Source organism: Olea europaea, chromosome 11, assembly GCF_002742605.1.
Source record: "Olea europaea var. sylvestris chromosome 11, O_europaea_v1, whole genome shotgun sequence".
NCBI classification, from domain to species: Eukaryota; Viridiplantae; Streptophyta; class Magnoliopsida; order Lamiales; family Oleaceae; genus Olea; species Olea europaea.
Window position 1 is genome coordinate 18,821,982 of NC_036247.1, and position 17,416 is coordinate 18,839,397.

General features: G+C 33.2%; 1 protein-coding gene across 1 annotated transcript; it reads left to right on the forward strand.

The window, feature by feature from the left end:
* The first annotated feature begins 1,650 nt into the window (after positions 1-1,650).
* On the forward strand, positions 1,651-10,367 carry LOC111403684. The gene is made up of 7 exons (XM_023032276.1): positions 1,651-1,755; positions 1,845-1,975; positions 2,125-2,279; positions 7,466-7,654; positions 8,275-8,325; positions 9,739-9,803; positions 9,989-10,367. The coding sequence occupies exons 2-7, from the start codon at positions 1,893-1,895 to the stop codon at positions 10,088-10,090; spliced, it is 645 nt and encodes a 214-aa protein (XP_022888044.1). The 5' UTR covers positions 1,651-1,755; positions 1,845-1,892; the 3' UTR covers positions 10,091-10,367.
* The last annotated feature ends 7,049 nt before the right edge of the window (positions 10,368-17,416 follow it).

Consider the following 17,416-nt stretch of genomic DNA (forward strand, 5'->3'; position numbering starts at 1 on the left):
AGTTTCTCGATCATACCAGCAATTTGGAAAGATTCACTCAAAGTCATACCTTCAGCTTCAATATCGTGAAGTAGAACTTGTATCTCTTGAACCTGACTCATAACTGTCTTTGAATCAGTCATCTTGAAATCTAGAAATTTGCCAACAATGAATTTCTTTGTTCCGGCATCTTCGGTTTTGTATTTTTGTCAAGAGACTCCCACAGTTCTTTAGCCGTCTTGTAATTACAATACACACTATATGAAGTGTTATCCAATCCATTGAGAATGTAATTACGGCATAAGAAATCTGCATGTTTCCATGCTTCAATAGCTAACTGAGTATTTTTATCAGTAGCATTCTCCGATGTTTGTGCAGGACATTCTTCACGCAGAAATTTTACTAAGTTCAATGTTGTCAAATAGAATAGCATCTTCTGTTGCCAACGTTTGAAATCCGTGCCATTGAACTTTTTCGGTTTCTCATGTTGTGAAGCCGGTGGCATGACAAATTGATTGGAACCAGAATTTCGCGCAATCACAGCATTCGTATTGCTCTCAACGGTACCAATCACATCGCTAGTATTATTATCTGATGCACTAGCTATTTTCTGTAAAACCACAATTACAGAAAATAATCAATAATAGAAATGTAGAAGAAATGAGAAAATACAATCTATCTTAAGATTGTTGTCGGAAATTCGACTAACGCAATCAAAAGAACAAATAAAATAAGTAGAAAAATAGAGAACAGTATATGAAGCGAGGTATGCCAAAGCAAATCTCCTTAAAACAGATTTCGCCCCCTAATGAAGTGCAAATGGGATTATGGACGTCTGTCTCCCAAGATACAACGCTCCTTCCAAAGTTGATACTGCACAATATCAACCTTGTCGGTCGAACCAATGAATGATCGTACTCGAATGGAGTAACCACGAAAATATAAGAGAATTTTTAGAGCAGAATATGGAGAGAGAATAATTTAGAAATCAATTGAATTCGTAATTGATTTTGTGTTTTTTAAAAACGAATCTGGGGATCTCTATTTATAGAGATTGAAGTGTCTCATGGAACAGGTGTGTGATATTTCAGGAACTGGTGCACCACTTTGTCTGATTCGTCTTAGCCATTGGATCGTACTATTTTCATGATCTGACGGTCCAGATTGAACCATGAAGTGAAGTGTCCATTCATCATGTCTATTTACCAATTTCTGAACAGTCACAGCCATCCGGGGAACGGCGTGAGTGGTGCGAAGCACCACTCTAGTAGTGACTAGCCTTTGGCTAGCTAAAGTTAGCCAAGTGGTAGGTAACTTATTAAATATATTATGCACACAACCCACTATATAAATAAAACTATTTTCTTGTAAACACTCTAGTAGTGACTAGCCTTTGGCTAGCTAAAGTTAGCCAAGTGGTAGGTAACTTATTAAATATATTATTCACACAACCCACTATATAAATAAGACTATTTTTTTGTAAACTTTCGATGTGAGATTCCTTTTCATATATAAAACACTTAAAATAGGCTTATCAACATATGGACCTATATTGGAGACTTTTTCAATTCACCCAAATTAATTGCAATGACCCACATCATTGAATATTACATTTAATATTTTAACCAATTATATTCAATTTAAATGTTTTAACCCAATTTTATTCAATTAATTCCAACGTCAAATCCTCGCTCTCTCTCTCCATTTCTCCTCTGCACGGCGACTGCGTGTCTCGTCGGGGAGAAAGTCGGCCGATCAGTCCGTTTTCGTCTGACGGTGGGTTGTTCGTTCTCTGAGCTTGCGTCATTATTATTTTTTCTTTATCCCCAGAAGATGCAATCAATTTGTACTTAAAAATTTTATAGCTAGCAGCTAGTGTTGGTGTAGGTTCTAGCGGTGAAGTTCAATTCAAAATGTTGGATAACCCTAGCATGGAATCAGCAGCTACTGCTGCCAATATTGCCACCGTCAGGCGCTACGCTCCTCCCAATCAACGGTACTATCGAATTGTCTAATCTTCTCTCCCTGCGGCCGTGTGTGAAGTTTTCTTTCTTCTTCTATTTCTGTTGATTTGAGAAAAGTATTGAAATAATGGAGTGATTCTTGGGTTGGGTGTTGACCTGATCATTTGTTGCTTGCGTGTAGGAACCGATCACTCGGAAGACGCAAATCTGGAGGAGGTATGATTTATGAGCCCAACTGTCTAAGCAACAATTTGGTTTCAATATTATGCTATATTGGTGTGCCATTGCTGATTGCTGCTCCTTTCTATTTCGAGCGAGTACATGCGTCTGATTTAGGTTATTTCCCTTTTGCTGATGATTTGAACTCAATAATGTTCAAGTCATTTCAACCTTATGCATATAGTAAGTGACATATGAAAAATAAAATAAAAAAATAAACAAAATTCAACTGCAAAGTAGTTGATTGTCCTTTTTCCCTTTTCCCTTTATTTGGATCCTGGAGTTTATATAGGGAGGTATTTCAAATGGACAATAGGAGAAAGGTCACCTATGGATTGTGATCTTACTNGATCTTACTTTTTGTAGTCTTTGACCATTTACATAAAGTATTGAATTAAAGCTCCATTTTATTTGGTGTGAAAATGAGTTTCTATCTCGTCGTTGCCCTTTTTCTTGTAGATTCAAGGTCCAATAAAAGCATAATTATTTAGAAAAACAGAGAAAACAATTAAAATTCAGATGGATGTGTGATCAACATCTCACTTGTTCCTAGCTACTATTTATTATATAAATTTATCAATTGATGCATGCTATATGTGCACCCTTCTCGAAGAATTGGTGCATTGGTCCATGTAGCAGCTTTGGTCCCTCATTGATCTGAACGTTATTCCCTACATCCTATGAACTTTGCGAAGAAAATACTGGATTTTCATTCACATCAGGGCTAAGAAGGAGCTTTAAGCCAAGTTCGGATGATAATGTCATAACCTAGATGATCCTGTTGAAATATATCTTGGTTACTTTTTGGCTAGTCTCATTACTGTTTCAGAGAAATAGATTCATACAAGTACCATGTGGAGATTCAACCCAATCAAGTCCCATTGCATTAAGAGATGTACCTTATCAGCCGTCCTTGAAGCCTTATACTAAATATTTAATAAATTCAATTAATTGAACTGCAAAGATGAAGAAAATTAAGCACAATTTCCTTCGGCTGCAAAAGAAAAACTCAATTGCCTTATATTTTGACAAAGAAATTCTATACTACTGTGTACCAGTGAGATTCATGATTAGCACAGCATGAATCATGTTAAGATTTCTGTAAAGGCTTTCGTAGAGTGTTATAAAGTAAGTTTTTACCTTTCTCCACATGTCTAAGGCTTCAAAACTTTCCAGAGGTTTGCTGGCAAGCGTGATAGAATGCCATTTGTCATGCCTTTAGGAGAGAGCTAAATTAAGTTTTTAGCTTTCTCCACGTCTAAGGCTCCAAATCTTTCCAGAGGTTTGCTGGCAAGCCTCATAGAATGCCATTTGTCATGCCTTTATTGCTTTTTCAACTTGGTATATGTATCATTTAATCCCAGTTTCCTTCCAAGTTACACGCAGGTGCAAACATTTCTCCTTCCCTAGATTCCCTTGATTCTGCACTCAACTATAAGTGATTTGTTTCTCGTACATGATTAGTATTACAAGTAATAACTTTTAAGGCATTTTGATGATATGTCATGAAATATTTTAGCCCCCAATTTTGACTAGAGATATTCTTTTTAATTGATAGCTAGTAATCTTTGATGCATCGTCATGTCTAACCTATGTTGCATAGACACTTCAACAAGTGTAGTACGGACATGTGTTGGATATTGACACTCCTCGGAGACTCTATCATGATCATTTTTCTTTCTTTATCAAAAACATTAAATATTTATAATCCAAAGTTATTAAACAAATTAAAATCAAGATTTTAATTTAAGTCAAAGTGAGCAATTAATTTTAACCACACGTTTTATGGGACCCAGAACTTTTCAACCACACATTTCATCGACTTTTATAAAAGTCTACTAAAAATTCGATTTTAATTCCCACCAAACTGGACCTATAAATGAAGAATTTGAGTGAATTTAATCAACTTGTCAGTGACGTATCATTTCAATGGGTTTTTTAAAAATTGAGTCGGAGTATCCAACAAGTGTCGTATTGGACAAATGTGTCCGCGTCTGTGCATCATAGTGTCTAATAGATGCTGCCAAGTGTTCTGAATTTTGATAGTTACCTTATTTTTTCTAATACAAATTTTTGACAATGGTTAGTGTAAACTAATTCCCAATAAACGTTATCTGATTTCTTAGATCTCATTTTTTTCATAAAAATGTTATTAGATTGCTAGCATAAATTAATAACCCTATAAAGTTTTATCAATCATTTTGAGAGGCAACCTAGAGCAACTTTAAGAGATTACTTCTCACCGCTTTATATCAATTCTGGCTGGAATTTCCTTCTCTGCCATTTACTGTGATGTACTTCTCAACTCTTGTATAGTGAACTTATTCAAAGTAAAATGTTTGATACTTTTGTTATGTAGCGAGAGGTTCATTTAAGATAGTCATGTCTAGGAGTTTTCCTTTGGAAAGGGAATGTATTGAGTGATTTATTCTCTTTTGAGACAGCCAAGCAGAATAAGGGAAAACCTATAAGTACCATGTGGATATAAGAAAAGAAAAGGATATAACTTAAATGATCATAATTGAAACCAGTTTAATGTGGAAGACAATAACATTCATGGCTAGTAAACTGCACATATTGGACAGACCATTTTAGAAGGAATCTAAAATAATTCAGTAATCATCTTTCCATCACTGATGTTTTTACATCTCAAAAATTGGACTGTTATTGAGAGAACCAGAGATACAGAGAACTTGTCCATATGCAATGCAATGGAATAACATAAATTGATGGAAAAGGTGAGTCGTTTAAATTCAACAGGGGAATCATCTCATGAGCTCAATGGATGGAAGTGATGTACAGTATTCATATAATAAAATATATAATTTTGTATATGTCACATAAATGATGAGTGGTGTTTTGTGTATGGCATGCATGAGAAGAATTGGTGCATTGGTCCATGTAGCAGCTTTGGTCCCTCATTGATCTGAACGTTATTCCCTACATCCTATGAACTTTGCGAAGAAAATACTGGATTTTCATTCACATCAGGGCTAAGAAGGAGCTTTAAGCCAAGTTCGGATGATAATGTCATAACCTAGATGATCCTGTTGAAATATATCTTGGTTACTTTTTGGCTAGTCTCATTACTGTTTCAGAGAAATAGATTCATACAAGTACCATGTGGAGATTCAACCCAATCAAGTCCCATTGCATTAAGAGATGTACCTTATCAGCCGTCCTTGAAGCCTTATACTAAATATTTAATAAATTCAATTAATTGAACTGCAAAGATGAAGAAAATTAAGCACAATTTCCTTCGGCTGCAAAAGAAAAACTCAATTGCCTTATATTTTGACAAAGAAATTCTATACTACTGTGTACCAGTGAGATTCATGATTAGCACAGCATGAATCATGTTAAGATTTCTGTAAAGGCTTTCGTAGAGTGTTATAAAGTAAGTTTTTACCTTTCTCCACATGTCTAAGGCTTCAAAACTTTCCAGAGGTTTGCTGGCAAGCGTGATAGAATGCCATTTGTCATGCCTTTAGGAGAGAGCTAAATTAAGTTTTTACCTTTCTCCACGTCTAAGGCTTCAAATCTTTCCAGAGGTTTGCTGGCAAGCCTCATAGAATGCCATTTGTCATGCCTTTATTGCTTTTTCAACTTGGTATATGTATCATTTAATCCCAGTTTCCTTCCAAGTTACACGCAGGTGCAAACATTTCTCCTTCCCTAGATTCCCTTGATTCTGCACTCAACTATAAGTGATTTGTTTCTCGTACATGATTAGTATTACAAGTAATAACTTTTAAGGCATTTTGATGATATGCCATGAAATATTTTAGCCCCCAATTTTGACTAGAGATATTCTTTTTAATTGATAGCTAGTAATCTTTGATGCATCGTCATGTCTAACCTATGTTGCATAGACACTTCAACAAGTGTAGTACGGACATGTGTTGGATATTGACACTCCTCGGAGACTCTATCATGATCATTTTTCTTTCTTTATCAAAAACATTAAATATTTATAATCCAAAGTTATTAAACAAATTAAAATCAAGATTTTAATTTAAGTCAAAGTGAGCAATTAATTTTAACCACACGTTTTATGGGACCCAGAACTTTTCAACCACACATTTCATCGACTTTTATAAAAGTCTACTAAAAATTCGATTTTAATTCCCACCAAACTGGACCTATAAATGAAGAATTTGAGTGAATTTAATCAACTTGTCAGTGACGTATCATTTCAGTAGGTTTTTTAAAAATTGAGTCGGAGTATCCAACAAGTGTCGTATTGGACAAATGTGTCCGCGTCTGTGCATCATAGTGTCTAATAGATGCTGCCAAGTGTTCTGAATTTTGATAGTTACCTTATTTTTTCTAATACAAATTTTTGACAATGGTTAGTGTAAACTAATTCCCAATAAACGTTATCTGATTTCTTAGATCTCATTTTTTTCATAAAAATGTTATTAGATTGCTAGCATAAATTAATAACCCTATAAAGTTTTATCAATCATTTTGAGAGGCAACCTAGGGCAACTTTAAGAGATTACTTCTCACCGCTTTATATCAATTCTGGCTGGAATTTCCTTCTCTGCCATTTACTGTGATGTACTTCTCAACTCTTGTATAGTGAACTTATTCAAAGTAAAATGTTTGATACTTTTGTTATGTAGCGAGAGGTTCATTTAAGATAGTCATGTCTAGGAGTTTTCCTTTGGAAAGGGAATGTATTGAGTGATTTATTCTCTTTTGAGACAGCCAAGCAGAATAAGGGAAAACCTATAAGTACCATGTGGATATAAGAAAAGAAAAGGATATAACTTAAATGATCATAATTGAAACCAGTTTAATGTGGAAGACAATAACATTCATGGCTAGTAAACTGCACATATTGGACAGACCATTTTAGAAGGAATCTAAAATAATTCAGTAATCATCTTTCCATCACTGATGTTTTTACATCTCAAAAATTGGACCATTATTGAGAGAACCAGAGATACAGAGAACTTGTCCATATGCAATGCAATGGAATAACATAAATTGATGGAAAAGGTGTGTCGTTTAAATTCAACAGGGGAATCATCTCATGAGCTAAATGGATGGAAGTGATGTACAGTATTCATATAATAAAATATATAATTTTGTATATGTCACATAAATGATGAGTGGTGTTTTGTGTATGGCATGCATGATGTGTGAGAAACAGGATTATCTGCTGCCTTCCAATATCGAGCATATTTTTGATGAACTGTTGCAACAAGTTTATATATTCAAATACTTCTGCTTGAATCACATGGACCACCTATATTTACCGTGATTGTTGTATTTATGATAAGTTGATTTTGCAGAAAGACTGGAACGTGCAAACAGTTACTCAAATGATGGAGAGAAGAACGCAATAGGCACCGTTAGAAGTATTCCCATGACAGATCATGGAGATGCTGGTGGAAACAATCGCACAAATGGGAATCCTCGTTTTAAGTCAATACCTTTACATGGGTGTTGCAATAGTGAAGCTCTTCAGCTTTTGAATGACCGTATGTTTTGCTTTCTAGCTTCTTGGATTATGTTGTATCTTTAATCATTTACCCTTGTTATGCACCTTAATTCTGATATGTACCAAAACAACCCCCTAAACTACACACGACATGACCTTCCTCACCAGGCAGGAAACCAGCCTTTGGCTTGCTCAATAATGGAGAGTTTTTCACATCATGAGCTTGATATGAAATAACTTTGAGAATATGCAAGAGCTACACCTAATTAAATAATTTTGTTAATGGACTAGTTTCGCATTTTTTCTGCTGCTTATTGAAGCTATGTTTCATCTCTATATCTTTGAGTCTAGCAGAAAAAAATTAGATCGTAAGGTTATATAGATTATTAGCTCTTTAGAATCAATGAAATTGCTGCAGTAATTACTTCAGGGAAACATGTTTGGCTGTTTTGCCTCGAGACAAAGTAAAACGTTTTCGAGTATTCTTGCGTTCCGGAGTCATTGTCATTACTGTTCCAGTAAAAGCTTCTTGCTGGCATTGATGACTAGAAGTACTAAACACGTGCACTGTTGATGCTTTCTCGCTTTTGGAATTTATTCAGGATGTCTAATGAATTGCTTGGTATATAAAAAAGATTGCTTATCTATTTTGTAATGCAGGTTGGACAGCTGCCATGAGTGCATTCAATAATTTGCCAGAAGATTCTACTGGTATCCAACCGTTAAGCTACTTTAACTCTTGGCTGCCTTTTCTTTTCGCTTTTAGTTTAATTATAATTCTTATAAGGATTGATTACAGACGCTTGTAAGCAAACAACCAGCAGTCAGCAATGTGTGAGGGTTGAGAAGAATTAAGGAGAAAAGGAAAGAGAAGGGTTTAAGCTAGTCCTATTTAAGTAGGAAACTACTAAAAACAATACAAAATACTAGAATCTTTTAAAAATAAATCTAATTGTTTTTCCTAATATATGTATACAAACTTGGAAAATCTTCAATATTATATTGTTATAGAATTCCATCAGATGGGGAAATTTTCTAATTCAGTTCTCTCGTGAACATTCACATTGGGAACTTTTCTAACTCTATGCTAAGTTCCATATGGTTCTAATCCAATGCACTTAACACAACCTAATGGTAAGCTTAATTATGGAAGAAAATATAAGTTCCCTCAAGGAACTTTCAGATTAAAAATTTGCATTTCCATGGAACTACTCGAAGATAGTTAATTACAATAAAATTGAAGAGCAAAACTTTGGAAGTTAGTTTGTAAACTTAGGGCAATTATATTCAAACCCCGGTTTTTTATAAATGCACCACATTTGAATTGTATTAAAGGTCTCTAATCTTTACTTATTGTCACACTTATGTCCTCGACTGTTTTCATTGTATTCTTATCCTCAAAGTTCCATTAATTAGCTTGTCTTGTCTTTGATGACAATGTATGTCCAAAAACATGTTAGGCATTATAAGATCAAATACAAAAATTAGGCAAAATATTTGCCCCTCGTGACAAAATATCTGTACTGAAAATGTTATCAAAGACATAACGTGATAGTTCATTGAAGGTTAAGGATTAGAAAGAAAAGGACACAAGTTTACATAAGTACGAAAATGAGCAAAAAATGGGAAGATTTCACTCCAATTACAACTTTGTGCTAAAAAAAAATGTGGTGTGAATATAATCACCCATAAACTTATCAAGCAAAATTTGAAACAAGATGTATGTATTAAATTAAATCTTTAACTTGAAGGCAACGTACTGAATGATAAAGAAAATGATGCCTGTTAAATATTATCTATTTATTTTCCATTTCATCAATCTCTCTCAAAACGTTCTTTTGATTAGGTCATCTGTTATGACCTTAATACATTCTTGTGGAAATTTTGACATGCACTATGTTTGCAACAGGTTCAAGTTTATTAATATACTTGTTCAATAGCCTGAAACCTGATTATAATTTTTAAACTTGGTTGGTAATCTGTGGTGTTGATATTCGGTGGCTAAGAATCAAAGTTTATTGTAACATATAATTTAAGATTTTCTCGCAGTGAGATATAGAGCCATTTCTAATTTTTCCTTGAAAATTTTGACAATTTCTAATGTATTCTTGTTATGTTTACCAGACAGGCCTGTCTTTTATTCAAGAAAAAGTGCATCAGCCTGGAATCAAACTGTTCTTCCACATTTGGTATGATGGATGATTTATCCCCTCACTCAGTCTCTTCTGCCTTACCCGCTCCCCACCCCCCGTCCCTGTCCTTGTCCCCGTCCCACCCTATCTCTATTTCAAAGGAAAACCAAGAAGGGAAAGATAAATTAAAATAACCCCTATCTTTCTTATATATGATTTGGTTTTTGACATCTTGCCTACAGCTAATGCAACAAGCAGATGGGCCTTCTACTGGTTTGCAGGGGGACTTCTTGAGTGAACTCCAGCAGGCAATGCACAATGCAAATACTGGTCTTACCGCGTAACTTGGACATGGTTGAAATGCAATGAACTCATTTGGATGTCAGAATATTTTGAGGTGGGCCTAGATACTTTATTGTATGCTCATCAAATCAGCTTTGTCTTGCTTGCTACTTATTTGATGTGTATCTTTCTAGCTCAGAAGTGTCTGCAATATTACCGCTTCCATGTGGGTGTGTTAATGTGTTGATTATTAGAGTGCTGTCCTAATGTAGTGAATCTGTTAAATTATGGAATTTTATGACTGCTATTATTATTAAAAAAAAAAAAGAAAAAAAAAAAGAACTTGTTAGTTATAATTCATTCTGTTATAATTCTAGCCACTCTACAAGGAAGCGATCAGCAATGCCTTGTATTTTATATGGAGTTCAAGTTTTGATACTAGAGTTAGTTAAATCCAGAAACAATTCTTTTAAGTTTTGATACTAGAGTTAGTTAAGTCCAGAAACAATTCTTGAGGAAATAGTTCTTAATTGGTTTCTGGGAAGAATGTGCTTATTTGTTCATAGCATGTTAAGTTTTGTTCATCATCTTTTGCTCATGGAACCGCTTTTAGAGTTGTCATTCTCTTCAATCTAGTTGACATCCATTTTCCTTCTCATTCGAACATTCTCTATTTTATCCATTTTGTATTACCAGACATCTATCTTGATATCTTTATTTCCACCTCGATATTTTATCATTTCAATGCTCATTATAATAATATATTATTCGTAGAAATCATTTTCCTTCTATAAAAAGTTGGTTCAATATAATACCATCTTACCTCATGCTTCGTAATGCAATCTAGAACAAGTTACATGCAAGAGAGAGCAACTATATACGATTTGAGAAGTATTGTATCATCTGTTGTCAAGAAATCCTTTGGAAACAATACAATCTAAGCTCAAACGAAGATTAGAATTCAAAACCCTCTAAATTTGCTTCGTTTTTGCACCTCCTATCAAGTTCTGCAAATGCCTCTTCTGCATATTTTTGGCTTATAATATAAATGTGAAGCTGTAACCTTGCCAATATGGAAGTCATTGTAGGGTTAGTTGTTAGTGGAAGGAATTTTTGTGAATGAAATGTAATATCCCAGGATTTTTATATGATTTTTAGGAATTTTCTGAAAAAAATTAGGACTTTTTAATAATTGTTAGGCTAAAAGTATGTTCTATATTTTCCAAGAACTAAAGACCAATATTTTAAAATTTGACCCGAGCATCGACTCGAAAAAGACAAAGGGTCGATGTTTAATGGGTTGAATTGGTATCAAACCGGATGACAAATTAAATAAATAAATGCATAAATACAAATAAATTATAAAATATCATAACTATAATAGATTTTTTAATTTTAGTTTTCTCATTCAAAGTAAATATAATATATGTTGGTTAATTAGATTTATTATAGTAATATATTTTATAACCTCAAAAACTGACAATTAATATGTCCAAAATATTGTTTTGTTCAAATTGAAATTGTTTGTGATTATAATTTTGTTGGAGTTATGATTTGTTAATGAAAATAATGAAGTAAATTAGTAAATACTTAGAATTGGTAATTGGCTAGTATTCCATATTGGAATATTACTACAACATTGAAAGAAGAGTTTCCTTTAAAAATAAACTAATATCCCACATTGAAAGATTATTAAAATATTGAAAGAAGAGTCTCATTTAAAAAGGAGTTAAAGGATAATTACTTATATAAAAAAGTTATTTGGGCTTTCTATTGCAATGGGTGGCCCATCAAAGATAGTTAAAAAAAATTTTGAAAAAAATTATAATCCTCGAAAAAAGAAAAAGAAACAGACTTTATTCGCTTCTGGTATATGTGCCACTCTGAAATACTATTAGACATGGAACACGAAGTTCTCTACTTCACGTTCACCATAGCTGATTTTTCGGTCACGGTTAAATTGGCAGGGTTGATGGTTTGTTAGCCGGTTTGTTATTTTTCGGTTAATGTAGGCCGGATCACCATTTTTTCGGTTGATCGGTTGGGTTGATTCGATTTTTATAATATTAATTTAGATTCTTGGGATCGACTTCTCCTTTTTATTTTGATTAAAGGGTTTAATAAGGGTGAACACGGCTCGATTTGGACGATTTGTGCTATATTTTCAATTCAAATCATTTGGTGGTTTGAAAATTTTCTAAATCAAATTAAACCATTTTATTTTTTAAACCAAACCAAATTAAATCATAATTTGCTGTTTGGTTCGATTTTAATATGCAGTTTACTTATCGACATTGTAGTAATATATTTAAAATAAGTTAGTATATAAGTTTAAATAAGAACTAATAATGTTAAATGTTATATTACATTCATATTTACTATGAAACCCATGAATAAATTATTATCACAGTTTGTTACTACATGATGTTAATAGAACAAATACATATTTCTTCATTTTTATTTACATTTTTTTATTTGACTTTCATATTATCACATAGGGATTGGTAAAGATAGAGTTACATTCTAATATTATAATTTGGTTAAAACTACTTTCGGCTTGTTAGTGAGATGTTAAACAAGAATTGAATAAGATTAGTTTAGATGTACAAAGATTGATAAAGTTTAGGCCTATTGGAGATTAACAAATTTCATTCTCTAACTATTTTATAAAAGTAGAAGGTAGTAATACTAGTTATGAAATTTTATAATACTAGTTATGAAAATTTTAACAATTTCACACAATCAACACACTGTCATACGTTCTTTCCAAAACACAAACAAGTTCATTAATAGTCTAGACACACAAACAATTATTTTTCTATTCAAATTACAACTCACAAGTGTATAATAAGTTGAAAAACTACAAATAAAAGAAATAACAATAGAAAAATGGTTTGAATAAGAATCTGATACTTATCTAGAGAGAAGAGAGAAATAGGCGATTCAAGTAGAAATTAGTGGACTAATAAGCAAAATGCGACTGACGATTCGTTTAGCAGTGGCAGAAAAGCGTCAAATGTTTGGGAAACGATAGTTTATGTTAGGGCTTCTGAAGCTTTGAATGTGATTTGCTGTCGTAGTTTTGTTAAATTATGATTTGGATTGTCGAATATATCAGGTAAGGACATGTGTTGTGAACTTGTTAAATCATGAGCCAATAATGATGAACCTAATTTACTTTCTATCCGTAAAATTTATAAATTAATGTTTAATTAAAAAATTCAAAAACGGTTCGGTTCGATTTTGTGCGATTTTTGAAAATCGAAACCTGAATAAAAACCACGGGTTCACGTGGACCAGAACCAACGATTACGGTTGGGTTTGTAGTTTTGCGATTTTTTTTGTGCAGCCCTAGGGTTGAACCATCTTTATAAATAGGTCAAACTCCCTTCTATTTTTTTATATCAGGTTGAACCCCTATATAAAATGGGTTGACCCTATTTAATTGAAGGGATCGATTCCTCCTTATTTGTGGGCAGTTGCGAATTCTAAAGCCTAAAGCTCTCTAAATATTAGGGATGGCCTTGCACTCAACTTCCTACTAGACGAATACATCATTTGCACTCACAAAGCAACTGCATTGTACTCTACAATTGGGCACCAACACAAAGCACTGAACTAACATGACAATGGCAATAGACAGGTGAATTTGATATGTCTCTGCCACTGCTTCTTCGAAACTAATTAATAGGTGTAGCTCTCCTAAATGCATTCCAGTAACCTCTAATGCAAACATTTTTGGAAGCATAATTCAATGTTGTTATGTCACTTTCAATATAGAGCATGAACATTCGCCTTTCTTCGTGGCACCATCCTTCAGTTCATCAGTATTTTTGTCTGGAAGAGAAGGATGCACAACGACATGCATAGTGATGACATCTCCAGGAACTTCAGCGAGTGGCAATCATGATTCTCACAACAACCAAATACAATCTTACAACGATAGATAATCTTGGTTTCTTGTAATTATTGTCAATTTTATTATCTCGCAAGTGTATGGATCGTGATAAATAATGAAGTGGGCATGAATTCAATTATTGATCCCACGAGGAATTAGTATCTGGCATAGTTTTCAATTATCTCTATATATAATCGAATATAAAAGTACAATAGATAGATGAAGAGGCGATGCTATTAAGAACCTAAATTTATAATTAATTTAACTAAATATAAAATATCTAACCAAACTTAAGTGGTAGACTGGTAGGAAGTGTTTATGATGACTAGGTTAGTTAATAAATCACTAGGACCTCATATCCCCCTAAATTTATACATATTAAGATTAATTTTACAGCTTGACAATATTTATTTGATATAAAGATCAATATTCCTATAGCGTTCAATAGACCCTCTCAAGATCAATGGAACTATCCTCACAGATAAAATTCGAAAAGATTTCTAACCTGAATTCGAACATGCAAATATACATTAAAAATCCAAGAAAATCGATTAGTTCATGCAAAATATAAACAAGAATTAATAATAGAGAGCTACTCTAATAATGTTTTCATGTGCGATATACTCCTTATCTATTGAAAATTGCGGAAACCCCCCGTTTGAAATGTTTTGTGCGAAAACCCTATTGCTGTCAAAGATTCGTCAGATTTACCATTAAAAATAGTAAAAAATGCCAAAGTTAAAAAGGAATAATTGCAATTTCATTACCCAAAATTTTTAATTTTTTACAAATTAAATCCAAATTTTTTTATATGTGCTATGTGTAGCAGAAGATTTGACACCAATAGTTGCTCTGGAATTAGTTTCAAAACCTCCAATCGACTACCTCAACAAACAACCGACCTAAGAAGCCTCCAACCAATTCTTGTCTTCGGTTGCTATGGTTTACCTACCAAGGACACACACGAGTGGATGTAATCATAGCCACAAAGGCAGCCATGAAGGCAGAGGAGAAAGGAGAAAGCGAGAGGTGCAAATCACAAAGAAAGGCAGTTAGTTTCTTAAAGGAAGAAGGAGCTCGAAAATACATGATAAAACCAAGCAAAATATAAGGATCATTAGGTTACAGTAGTGAGCCAATCCTAATATAGGTAAACAAGTGGGCTAGGTATAACCAAGTGGGCCAACGCTTATTAGCCGTCCAAGAAAAAAGGAAATGGACTATGAGCAGCACCAACTAAATTATGCTGTTTCCAATGGTCCACATGGTTTTAGGGTCGAGTTATCTTCATTAAGGTGTCAATTTTTTGTTCAGCCATTTGGTTGATGTTGGCCGAGAAAATTATACGAAATACATCATCGTTCGGAAGGTCGTTTGACAACAACTTTCCCAACAAACCTCTACTTTGGTGTCAAAAGACCTGTAATAAAACATTATCACAATTCCAAAAAGGAGAAACCGATAAAATTGTAAATTATTTACCTCCACCAAGAAGTATCTACGTTTGATGATTTTTTCTTACATTAGAAATGAAAAAGCTTGTTCATTGACATTGTTTTATGATATATTAGAGCAAAGTTGAAGACATGTCATGTTTTGCTAGATATGGAAGAAGAATTGACAAATTTGCAAAGGTCTGTAGTCTATAATCATCTCAAAGATTGTTAATAGCTTCATCTTCTAGCACCTTCTTTCTTGCATGTTGTTAATAAATCATTTTAAGTACCAAATTAACTATAAAATCTCTCTCTAGACATATTGTGTTATTTAATGCCCAAAAACAATTCAATCATATACACATAACCTGCAATAAATTTAAACCAATTGATTATTGCTCAACATCTTTTCTTTAACCTTTGTTTGGAACTCATATTAATGAGATTTTTGGATGTTGTTATATATAGTCATAACGATATCAAAATGTTTTTTGTTACAGGAATAATTTCATTATCGTTAAGTTATTCAGTGCACTTTTTGTATTGGAATGATATCTCTATTGTTTTATGCTTTAGGAACGATTTCAATGTCGTTATTAGAATGGTGAATTTTTGTACTAGAACGACATTAAATACTTTCTGTGTCAAAGGAAAAAAAATGTATATCATTATTAGATTGAGTGCATTTACATCAAATGTAACTATATGAACATTGTTTTTATTTAATGTGGGAAAAAATAAACATAAAAATGTAAAATGCCTTTAATGTCATTTCAATAAGACAAAAGCGTTTTAATAGTACAATGACTACAAAATTTAATAAATCATCTTGTATTTCGAGTAAGTTTAAAATTATAAAGCTACAAGTCAGGACAATATTACAACCTTAAATTTCACTACCAGTTGATTTGCTCGTGCAAGTAGATTGAACATGACCAGTTTTTTGCACTGAAGCACTTACGAGGCGTACATGTCTTTCTAGCTGATCTTTTTCCCCTTTTTTGATGGTCGCCTACCTTGTCTTCATGTCAATAGTGGAAATACTTCTCGAGCCATCACATGTTTGAGAATTCGCTATTTGACCTTGTTTGGCAAAGAGTATACGAATGTAGAATACACCTGCTTCCAACAAATATTGGTATAAAAATGGCTACATAGGTTATAGCCATTATCTCCTTTAAGCCTTAGGGCAGCAATTGCATGCTTGCAAGGGAACTTGTTCAGATTAAATTTCCTACACTTATAGGTATTTTCATCCAAGTCTACAAAGTAGTGTTCTAAAATGTAACTAACCTGATAAATGTCTGGAGATACCTAATTTACCTCCAACCCATTTGATTCATTATATTTCATGTACATATTTTTCATTAAAGGTGACGTTAGGTGAGGCACACATATTTTTCGCTTTAACATGTCTTTCATAAAATCACCTTTACAGTGTCTCTCGAATTTATTTAATCAAACCAACCATAGAAAATTCTCGAGCACTCTTCAATGAACCATTTAGAGATTCCGTATTATTCATAGTTATGATATTGTAACGCATCTCAATAAAATGTGCTCTAACCCAATAATGTAAATCTTTTTCTAATAGGTACTCTTTGGTGCCCCTTTTTTTACTACATAGAGTAGCCATGCTGAACTCAAATTCTGTTACAGTATAAGCTTCTGAAGCAGCTCTAAATAAAGTTGCAAAGTTACTTTATGGAAAATTTGTCTTCAAGTTCTTTTGTGAGTGATATGTACGATTACCAAGATGAGCCAACTGAAAAACATTTCTAACTCTATTTTTAAAACATGTTACACAGTCAGATATAATCGCAAGTTCGTCCGTATCACCTGTTATTAACCTTAATTTCTGAAAAAGCCAAATCCATGATTCATCATTCTCCAAATCAATTACTCTCAATGTGAGTAGAAATATTTGAAAATTTGTATCCTAACAAGTTGCTATCAGTAGAGTACCTTTAGTTCTCGATTTCAGGAATGTGTCATGTACAGAAATTACCCTTCGCATTAAGTTGATGAATTCATGTATACTTGGTTCCAATGCC